Source organism: Theropithecus gelada, chromosome 5 (genome assembly GCF_003255815.1).
Source record: "Theropithecus gelada isolate Dixy chromosome 5, Tgel_1.0, whole genome shotgun sequence".
In the NCBI taxonomy this organism is placed as follows: Eukaryota; Metazoa; Chordata; class Mammalia; order Primates; family Cercopithecidae; genus Theropithecus; species Theropithecus gelada.
The window spans coordinates 170,326,375-170,337,229 of record NC_037672.1 but is presented as its reverse complement, the minus strand read 5'-3'; the positions used below and the strand labels follow the sequence as shown (position 1 = coordinate 170,337,229).

The 10,855-nt window shown below is 51.3% G+C and overlaps 1 protein-coding gene and 1 long non-coding RNA gene across 3 annotated transcripts; one reads left to right on the top strand and one right to left on the bottom strand.

Moving 5' to 3' along the window:
• Positions 1-961: 961 nt before the first annotated feature.
• Positions 962-4,889, bottom strand: LOC112625343. Its single transcript, XR_003119566.1, has 3 exons — positions 4,811-4,889; positions 4,261-4,542; positions 962-1,444 (listed from the first exon to the last, which is right to left on the bottom strand). It is a non-coding gene; the product is annotated as an uncharacterized LOC112625343 (long non-coding RNA).
• Positions 4,890-5,129: 240 nt separating this feature from the next.
• HAND2 (heart and neural crest derivatives expressed 2) lies at positions 5,130-10,601 on the top strand. Of its 2 annotated transcripts, XR_003119565.1 has the most exons (4): positions 6,069-6,623; positions 7,983-8,351; positions 9,996-10,100; positions 10,345-10,601. XR_003119565.1 is itself a non-coding variant. In XM_025386608.1 (2 exons), the coding sequence occupies exons 1-2, from the start codon at positions 6,069-6,071 to the stop codon at positions 8,079-8,081; spliced, it is 654 nt and encodes a 217-aa protein (XP_025242393.1). In that variant the 5' UTR covers positions 5,130-6,068; the 3' UTR covers positions 8,082-8,873. The 2 variants fall into 2 exon arrangements, 1 of the variants encoding a protein (XP_025242393.1); XM_025386608.1 differs by lacking the exons at positions 9,996-10,100; positions 10,345-10,601 and having other exon boundaries at positions 5,130-6,623; positions 7,983-8,873.
• Positions 10,602-10,855: the final 254 nt, after the last annotated feature.

Genomic DNA, 10,855 nt, shown 5'->3' with positions numbered 1-10,855 from the left:
GATTTCCTCCCGGCTTGAAAGAAAATACCGCTAGTGTGGATGTAATTTGCTTGAAGTAATAATTCGAATGAGTATTTAACATAAATCCTATGGGATGTATGTTTTCACACCGGTTTTGCTCTAAACTCTACATTTTACTACAAACTAGCAAAGATTAACAAAGATCAGATTTACTGTACCTCTTAGGACTAGTATAATAACATTGATAATATCTCCCATGTATCTACATCATGCTGCTTCTTTGAGGCCTTCATGGGGTTATCTTATGGTCCCTTTAGTCTGAATGAGTATTTTAGATTTACAGACACACTTAGACACCTGGAAAAATATTTAGTTCTTCCTTATCAATGAAAACTCTCCAGTGCAGCAATATATCTACCAGTTAATATGGGGATCTAGTCATTGATTATTTAGAAAGAAAGGAAAATTCTACTGACTGTGGATATTAAGATTTTTCTTAAAAGACTTCAGCATGAATCAGTATCTCATTCTTCCATGCCAGTTGCAGATTCAGTAATAGGAAACAAGACAAGAAAAGAAAGAAAAAAAAAAACTTGTAATCTCAAGTGCTGCTAAAAGGCAAATTACAAGGAAGAAATGGAGAGAAGAAGAGAGGGAGGGAGGGAGGAGGGTGGAGGAAGGAAAGAAGGGAAAGAGGGAGAAGAGAAAGAGGAGGAAGGAATGTGCAGGCACCAAGCAAGCCCTGATTTTCTCCACTTCACTGTTTTCTAATTAGAGCTGGACTGAAGAATTCATAAGCAATCAGCCCCTCCACAGTCATCATTCAGCTGAACTAGCCCCTCCCTGCTCCATCTCTCCATGTAGGGAAGAGAAAGGAAGAGGATCCACTCCCTAAATATACCACCCCTACCCCAAATCCAAAAATTTGCTTAAAAGAAGAAGAAAAAAAACCTCACAAGACACAAGGGCAGCTTTTCTTACTCTTCCTTTTTTGAAATAGACACTCAAATCCAACAGAATTTGGTTCTGCTTTGCAGATGTGTACTTTGAGCAGCACCATACTTCTGGAGCCACTTTCACTTGCTATGTCTGTAGACAACTATTTCTCAAAAGCCAAAAAGAAAAGACTACACAACAAGAACTACGCAAACAAGGACTACACAACCCCAGTTAGAGGGAGACCCTTGCCACCACTCAGACAATATGCATTGTTCTGGGTATCCTAAACATCCTGGGACTAAGTGGATAACATGTAAAATGACTCCACCCTACCCTGGTACAGAAAAGAATGCAGAGCCATCAGAGTGTCGCAAGAAGTACTGTCCTTGGAGCAGGTGGGCTGAGGTGACATCTTCAAGAATACATTGCTCCTTCTGTCACCTTCCAGGCTTAATGTTCTTTCAGAGGGTTCTTAGCATGTTCTGAGGCTCATATCATGTAAGAGCATTAAAGATTCTTAAGGGAATGGTCAGAGTCACTTCTACTATGTTGATTAGAACAACAAGGTAAAACGAGATTTGGAAGACGGTGATGAGAACTGAGCCATAATTCCCATTAACATAAAATGCACATTTATGACCCTCTGGCCTGATTCTTTTTGGGTCTAGTTTATTTTGGGTTCTTCTGAGCAAAACAGAGGATACAAACTGCCCTTGCCTTTGAAATAATAAACACCCTGAGACAATCTGTATTTTCCCTAAAACCTAACTAAAGATTTTTTTAAATTAGTTTAAACCAGATTGATTTTTTAAAGTATAATAATATCTCACAAGACCAAAATGTTTGCATGGGCATGTTCAGCCTCTCTGGTGCTCTTTCAGTCTTTTTCCAGGGAAACCAGTACCAGTGACGGCAAAGAGACAAGAGACATGAGGAGCAAAATAAATGTTTGAACCTGATTCTGTCTATTTGGCTGAAGGCAGATGACATGTGCAGTACAGTAGGTGCACCATCAGATACAACAAAGGCACAAAATCCCAAACACTCGCCCAAACCTGGGCTGCCTCTTTGTGAAGCAGTTTCTGGACCCGAGTAAGGCGGGTTTCGGCTCAGCCCTCAGCCTCTGAGGATAGGCAAAGAAGCACCCCTAGCTAGGATTCCTCCACAGGCAGCCAGAGGAGCCCCCAGCAAGCCAGTTCCCTGGGCCTTTGAATACTTAGAACACGTGCATCAACAGCCTCACTAGTGAGGCCCAGGAGTGGGGTTCCCGTGCTGACATCGCAGTCAGGGACTGTGCCTTTCTCCCTTTCTTCTCCCACTTTCCCTCTCCTCAGCAACACCACCCTCTCCTTCATCGCCACCACTATCAGCACCTCCATCACTACCACCAGGATGCCCAGGACACTTAAACTGGGGGCAAACTTGAGATGGTATCCTTGCTTCATAGCTTCCCAAAGGAGCAGGCTAACCCAGTATCCTGGAAAACCTGGAAGACAACAGGCCAAAGGACATTGCCAAAGAAAAGCGGATGTGTTTGTGCATTTAGGGTAGAGCTCAACCATTCCGGTCCAGCCTGGCCTCCCTGAGTCAGTTACTACAGTTGGGGACACCACTAGGGTTCACCCAATTGTCCCCTCTCGTCCAGCCACCTTTCTAAGGCAGTGGCCTCTGGATTTGGGTTTCTGAGCTACATCAAGTCTTAGGCCCTTGGACCACAGCAGTTAACTGATAATGACAATGTCACTGAGAACTGATGTTCAGATTACCATCTTTTATGATTTCTTTTTTGTGTACCATGTTGCCCATTTCCTTTACCACTTGCAATGCTATCTGGGGCCACAAGGCAATTCATTCATTTTTGCTTTTTTGTTCGTTTGTTTCAATTAAAAGTATAAGAAAAGCTAAATGTGGCAAGTTCTGAAGCTTTCAAAATTGAAGCCACTCACCGCTGGTCTCTGATGGACAGAGCATCTCAGTCCCCAACTCAGCCCTCCTCTGGACTCTTCTTCCTCCCTTCAATTCCCAAAACTCCCTTTGAGTCTGAAAGCAGCCAACCAACTAATTTCCCTGAATTTTTATATGTTCCCAGCCCTAGTGCAATCTTACTTTGTCTACCTGCTCCCAAGACCTAAATGTGTTTTTATAAACAGACTTTTTAAAAACGTATCAAATGTCAGAGAATTGAACTACCAGTATTTACACATTCAGGGTTTGCCTCCGGGTGAAAATGTAAACAGAACCCCCAACCACACTACCTGTATTCTTTCCTTGAAGAACCAGGTCTTAAAAAGGCTCTCCTTGTGCTCAAAACTGCAGACCCACGCAAGTTGGGGATTTAGAGCGGTAGGTCACTATTTTGTTCCGAGCTCAACTGCAAGCCCCTGGCGCTTACCAACGAGCCTAGTTTCAGTTAATCCCTATTCTGGGTTCAGTGCCTTAAGACGCTGGGCCGGGGACGTTCGAGGATGTTAACCCATTACCTAGAAAAGGAATAGACCCTGCACCGACTCTTATCCTGGGCTTTGAAGTCCCTGTCTCCTACCGCCCAGCTGCGGCAAACCTGAATATATACATTTCTCAACCCTGCTGCCCAAGACTCTAGGGCTAATAGAGGGCAGGGCCCCAGCACAGAGTCAACGGCAACACCGAAGTTGTTGGGCGCCCTCCATTCGCACTGACCTCGCCTTTCAGCCCCAACCACTTTGTCGGCGGTGAGCAAGGAAAGGACTGTCTTTGTGGAGTCCTTCGGGTGGGCATCGTTTTGTGGCCTGCGGCTGGACTCCGCCCGCCTCCAAAGGGCGATGCCCAAAGTAGAGTATTTTGTCTCCCTTGGGCTACCCCGGCCTGCCCAGCGGCAAGCTCCAGGCCGCCCCGTCCCGCTGGCGCCTGCACACTCTGCCCTCGCCTTGCTCTAATTTACAGCCCGCAGGCTCCTGTTGACACCGTTTTCCACACCGAACTCCTTCGGGTGGAATCTGCATATACACATCCGCCTCCCCTCTCGGCTTGGGGCCAAGCCTGGGGTGATTTCAGATCCATTGACCACCCGCCCTCGCCGCACGCGAACCTTCTCAAGAAGGTTCGGGTGCCCCGCGGCCGGGTGACTTACAAGTGGAGATCCATTTTCTGTCATAATGCGTTCAAGATCACCAAGGCCGGCAGTCTAAACATCCACGAGCCGTCCTCCCGGCCTGCCTCTTAAACTGGCGTTTAATGGTTCCCCTCCGATAACTAAACCTGCTTTCCACAGATGCCCGCTTTTATGAGGGACGCAGGAATGCAGAGATATATTTATATGTTTGTTCATAAAAACTGGAAAATAAGCTCCGAACACGCTGTAAAAAATATTCAGTTACTTACCAAGCAGGCTAGTTAAACCAGGGAAACACCGATACCAGCCACACTACACATTCGGGGAATCGAGGTGCCCGCACTTTGAAATCGCCCAAGGTCTTCGTTGGGGCTGGTGTCCCTGAAGGATGTGGAAATAACAGCATTTACAATCGGCTTCACCGTTCGCCCGGAGGACTCAGCGGTCATCTCCAAAGTTTGCCGCAATAACGTGAGCCACCCCAAACAGCTCTAACCGGGGTAACTTGGTGGGTAGGTAACTCAATGGCCACTGAGACTGGCGTTTCGAGCCTGTAAACAGGTCAAAGAAACACCCTTCTCCAGCCGCTCCTTATCCTTGCTGGGGCAAAGAGCGCCGGCTCCCAGCCGAGCCTTTGTGGGGGACCCCACCGCCCGCCACGAGGCTCCCGGCGCCCCTGCATAAAATTGTAAGAGGCTGCCCGCATCTATTTTCTTACCTCGACTACCTACAAAGCACTTCGAAAAGCAGTACCTGCGTTTTCTTTCTTTCTTTCTTTCTTTCTTTTCGACCAGAAAAGAGAGCAGAGTGATACTGTACCTGGTTAGAGATTCTTCAATATTTGAGACTTGGGGGGAAAAATATTTTAATAGTGAAGCATCTGTTAAACACTTGCATTATCCTCTGGCTGATTAAAAAAAAAAAAAAAAAGTTTTTTTAACCCTGCCCCCCCTCCCTAAGTTTTAATTATCTTATGGTTATGAGGAGGTAGCCAATCCTGGAAGAGGACCTCGGCAATTAGCAACGTGAACATCAAAAAGTTTTATTGCCGAGAGCTCGAGGCGCCGCCCCCGCAGCCCCGGGATTGGCGTGAGGAGCCTCTGACGACATATATTAACCCGAGCAGCCCTAAAGATGTAGCTGTACATGGAGATCTTGCTGGGAAAATCTGCTTGCTCCCCTCACGTCGTCCAGCCCAGGAGAACCACCGCCGTCACCCCGGAGCTTCCTGAGCCACTGCGCAGAGCCCTCCGAGAGCCCGAGCCGCGGCCTTCGAGCTCCAAGGCTCATTCAGGGCCCCAGATCCTTAACCCGAAAGGAGAGGATCTGAGAAAATGGATGCACTGAGACCTCTCTGAAAACCCTCCGAGAGAGCCCGAGAGGAGCGAGGACACGTTACTCGCAGCTAAAATCACATTTAAGGACCAAAACAACAACAACCAAAAATTTCATTAAAACAATAAGCGCCCAAGAACCCAGATCGGGCTGGTAGGGGGAGGGGAAAAGCGGGAAGGGGAGGGTCGCACGGAGGTAGTTTTGCAGTAAGCAGTCGACCCCGCCGCCTCCCGGCACAGCTGGACCGGCTCCTCCAGCCGCGGCTCAGACTCGCCCCTGGATTCCGGGTTAGCTTCGGTGCCAGGACCGCGGCCCGGGCTTGGATTCCCGAGACTCCGCGCAGCAGCCTCGCGGGAGTCCCGGCACCTTTGTATGAGCACGAGAGGATTCTGCCTCCGCGCAGCAGCCCGGGAAGCAGGAGCCGAAGCACGGGCCGTGGAGCAAGGCGGGAACCGGCGGCGGCGGCGGCGGCGGCCAGGGGCGCACGGTGCCAGGACCAGCTCGCCGCGCCCCATGGGGAGCCGGCGGCCGCAGCGCTGCTGAAGCGGGCCCGGCTGGCCAGGCGGGGGGACGGGGCCCGGGCTGCAGCAGCCCCCTCTGCGGCTGCCGGGCGGGCCCGGGCTCCCGGGGGCTGGGGGGTGGGGGGTGGGGGAGGACGCCGAGCGCCGAGGCAGGGGCCCGGGCCGAGGGCGCGGCGGGGCTGCGCTCACGCTGGGGCGTGTGGAGGGGCGCGGAGAGCGAAATGAGTCTGGTAGGCGGTTTCCCCCACCACCCGGTGGTGCACCATGAGGGCTACCCGTTTGCCGCCGCCGCCGCCGCAGCTGCCGCCGCCGCCGCCAGCCGCTGCAGCCATGAGGAGAACCCCTACTTCCATGGCTGGCTCATCGGCCACCCCGAGATGTCGCCCCCCGACTACAGCATGGCCCTGTCCTACAGCCCCGAGTATGCCAGCGGCGCCGCCGGCCTGGACCACTCCCATTACGGGGGGGTGCCGCCGGGCGCCGGGCCCCCGGGCCTGGGGGGGCCGCGACCGGTGAAGCGCCGCGGCACCGCCAACCGCAAGGAGCGGCGCAGGACTCAGAGCATCAACAGCGCTTTCGCCGAACTGCGCGAGTGCATCCCCAACGTACCCGCCGACACCAAACTCTCCAAAATCAAGACCCTGCGCCTGGCCACCAGCTACATCGCCTACCTCATGGACCTGCTGGCCAAGGACGACCAGAATGGCGAGGCGGAGGCCTTCAAGGCAGAGATCAAGAAGACCGACGTGAAAGAGGAGAAGAGGAAGAAGGAGCTGGTCAGTACCAGGGGGCGGCAGGCGGTGGGGTTGAGGGGGTCAGGGAACGGGTGCTCCCGGCCTCTTTCCAGTTGGGCTGAGAAATGGCAACTCGTGTTCTTTGGCTGCGTCCCGCGCCAAGGTTGTTTGCACCAGGTAGTGTGAGGATGGCTTCCGGCATAAGCAGAGAGTTGAGGGGAGGGTGTCAGCAGGAAGAGGAAAAGGTTAGGGATGCTTTGCGCTGGTGATCTTACCTCCGGGTTATCACTGCTCCCCTAGCACTTAGGACGGACCTCGAAAACTCTGGGTCTTGATCTATCGCGATCGCACTGGTCTGGACGGACGCCTCATCCCGTATCTGTTAGACCCTTCTTTCGGCCTCCAATCGGATCTTGCTTTCAGATGTTTCCAGAATAAGTCTCCAAGAAGCCCTTGATTCCCATTATTTCACTATTGATAGCACTCCCTACCCCACTCCCAGAAGGAGGCTGCCACTGAGACTGAGTCCTGAGTTTTGTGGTTGTTCTCATACTATGCCCTGAAGACGTAATGGTAAACATAAAATGAGTACTTTTGACTTCAAAATACAGTTCCAATTTTTCCATGGCTATGACGTTAAAATGTAATTTCCCAGATAAATATATTCCATTGGCATTTCTAATTTTATTTGAATGAGCCGGTACATTTTAAGGGGGAAAAGGTATTACTGTGGTCATTGTTTCAAAAATAACACGAAAGTAAATTGAGCCGCTTAAAGTTTTCTAAGATTCCTACCAAGTGCCCACAGGGCGGTGGTGCAGGATAGAGCTATGTCCACGAAGGGCCCGGAAAATAAAATTTGTCAAATTTTTCTTCTTTGGTCCCTGCAGCCCTTTGGTGGCTGCATAATCGAGTGACCTCCCGAATAACCAGAGATTTCAGAGGCCTTGAAGGAGAGGCACTGCTGAGCCGGAGGCCGAGAGCCTCTGGCCGAGAGGCCCAGGCCGAAACAGGCTCCTTCGCCCTGTTTTTCCTAGAGGTGGATCTGGGATTGCTAATGAAAACAGAGAAACCAGACTTAGCGCCGACTCCAGCGCCCGCCCCTACATCTGGAGTAAGAGAAAAGGCCCCCAGCTCCTCCATAAACGACTCGAAAACCGGCGGTTGTTTATAAACTTGTGGATCCGGTAGTTGAGCTCTGCAGCGCGGAGGCCTCCGCGCCGGCTAGGGTAGCGCTAACCTTTGTAGCTTCTCTGCAGGGGCTGGGACTCCCCCATCGTATCCTTTCCTCTCTGGTTCACTGTCTCCTCCGGCCCAGGAAGTGCCGGGTCGGTGTGGAACCAGGAATCCTCTCTGAATTTCTCTTTCCACTTTTCTTGCCCTCGCCTTCCCTCTGTCCAGAACGAAATCTTGAAAAGCACAGTGAGCAGCAACGACAAGAAAACCAAAGGCCGGACGGGCTGGCCGCAGCACGTCTGGGCCCTGGAGCTCAAGCAGTGAGGAGGAGGAGGCGAAGGAGGAGGAGGAAGAGAGCGCGAGTGAGCCGGGGCCAAGGCGCCAGATGCAGACCCAGGACTCCGGAAAAGCCGTCCGCGCTCGGCTCTGAGGACTCCTTGCATTTGGAATCATCCGGTTTATTTATGTGCAATTTCCTTCCCCTCTCTTTGACCCCCTTTGAGGCATCCGCTCCCCGTCTCCCCCTCCAAAAAAAAAATGGATATTTGAAGAAAAGCATTCCATATTTTAATATGAAGAGGACACTCCCGTGTGGTAAGGGATCCCGTCGTCTCGTAGATTCTGTGTGCGTGAATGTTCCCTCTTGGCTGTGTAGACACCAGCGTTGCCCCCCGCCAACCTATCCAACCCCTTCCAGATAAAGACAGTGGGCACTAGTGCGTTTGTGAAGTGTATCTTTAATACTTGGCCTTTGGATATAAATATTCCTGGGGATTATAAAGTTTTATTTCAAAGCAGAAAGCAGGGCCGCTAACATTTCCGTTGGGGTCGGTATCTAGTGCTGTCCGTTCATCTGTGGTCGTTCCCTCTTTGAAGATGTTTCCAACAGCCACTTGTTTTGTGCACTTCCGTCCTCTAAAACTAAACGGAATTTAATTAATATTGAAGGTGTAAACGTTGTAAGTATTCAATAAACCACTGTGTGTGTTTTTTTTTTTTTTTTACAGAAACCCTAATCTTTTAATGGTTGATACCTCAAAAGAGTTTTGAAAACAAAGCTGTTATACTTGTTTTCATAATATTTAAAATATTCAGAAGTAAACTAAATTATCATGATTGCCTCTAACTTTATTTTAAAGACTCAGTGGTTCCAACCAGTCAACCTGACCTGCGGTCTACGCAGGAGGAGGAGGTGCTCTTAAAGAGAAGTGTCCTTGTTTCAAACCCTACAAAGGGTCTGGGCTCTGTCGGTATGGTGTCTCTTTCCCTCTTCCACCAGCTGGAGAACGCTGAGTATTCTCTAGAAGGAAGATCTGGGCTGGAGAACCCAGCCCGGCAGTTCGCTCAGAAGCTGTAAAGGTGCTCTTGCGTTCCTGAAATCAATCAGAAGCCGTTTCTTGAGGCCGTCAGTTTTTGTTTGGAGAGTGTGTTTCTGGTGGAGGAGTTGTGAGAACCCCGGCATTATTGCTGCAACGGGAACTAGTCTGGGTGTTTAATTCAAACTATGGGGCTTTCATCCAAGAAAAAAAAAAAGGAAAAAAGAGAGGAGAGGATTTTGCTTGTATTCTATACGGGGGATTCTCATCTGAGCAGGCGGGAAAGGGGAGTGGAAGGAGTTTCGAAAAAGTCCATGATTAGGTAACAAGGAATTTTATGTCAAGTAAGAAATCGCGAACAAGACCACGGATTTAAAGGAGGGCGAGGGGTGGGTTAGATTTACAAGGAGTTAGAGGGAACTCAATATTAACTGTGCGGTGTCTGAAGTCTTCCCGGCCGCAGCCCAGCGGAACAAGCGACACCCTCCCGGGACTACTGGCAGCCGGGGACCCGGGATCTCTCCCTGTTGGGTCTTTGGGCTCCCTGAGTCCCAGCTCGTCCCGGAAGAAAGTCCCAGCGGCCTCCTTTGCCTGCAGCCTTGGCGGAAGCTTGAATCTCAGCTCTAGAAACCGGAGAAATTAAAGTGCCTGTGCCGGCTGAGGGGAGGGGGGAGGAGGCTGGGAGGGATTTTGGAAGGGGGTGGGCGGAGGAGAGAGAAAGGTGAACCGCATTAAAAAGTGGTTTGTTTCATGAAACGCCACGTATATAAATCTGGTGTTGGAGAGGCTTGCCAGAGGGTTTCCATTCTGGAACCCATCCTCAGGGTGATGTTCGCACCTTGGCCTCGGGCACAGACCCTCCCGCGATATCCCAAGGGTTCCCGCGCCTAGCTGGTGTCCACCATGACCCCTCTGCCTGCAGCAGGCCGAATCAGACCCGGCGTGGGCGATTTCAGAAGTGCCCAGGGAGAGACAAGCTAGAGGCGCTGCGGACTTCTGCGGGCGGCTGACAACGCGAGGGCGAGGGGTTAGAACAACTCGGCCAAAGCGATCTGAACTTTCTCCTCTTGGGTCAGCCGGCGCTGGGTCGACCTGGTGGGCGCGGGGCTGTGTTTACAGACACTTGCCTTTGTTTATAACACGGGGAGGAGGTGTGGGGGAGGCGCGCCCTGATTTTCTGTTGCTCTCCCAATCCTCCTGCGTTTGATCGAGTGGTTCCCTCCCTCTCCTGGTTTCAGTTGTCTTCTGCGTCTTTATTTTAATCTGCTCAGGAGAAAGCCATCAGGTCCTAGACTTGGAAGAAAGGAGCCTACCGAAGTGTTGGAGTAAACAGTGGTGGAGGAGGTGAGGTTTTAAAAACAGGAACCGGAGAGTTGTCTTCACCAGGCACGTACCCTTCTGTGCGCCTTGCGTAGCTGGTCTCCGCCATCTGGGCCTTAAGACACTTCTGCAGGTTTAACACTTTCTCTGGCTTATTAAACAACAGCAGAGGGAAACCAAAAGAGTCTGGCTCACCATTGCTACGGAGAAACTTGCTAATACGCGTGATTTTTAAACCTGCGCTCCTCTTTGGCCCCGGCCAAGCGCAGCCTGCCTCCTCTTCCTCAGGGCCAGCAGCACCAGGCCTGGTCACCCCACCCGCCCTGCCATTTCAACTCACCAGAAACCCTAACCAGCCAGATACCCAGCAGACCCGACACCTCAGACGGCAGAATGCCCAGCTGCCTGAACCTGCAGGCGGCTGAACCCCCTAACCAGACGCACACCCCAACTGACCAGATG

Coding starts and splice junctions, on each gene's coding strand:
- HAND2 (XM_025386608.1), top strand. CDS start 6,069: ATGAGTCTGGTAGGCGGTTTCCCCCACCACCCGGTGGTGCACCATGAG. Junction 6,624..7,982: donor AGAAGAGGAAGAAGGAGCTG/GTCAGTACCAGG, acceptor CCCTCTGTCCAG/AACGAAATCTTGAAAAGCAC.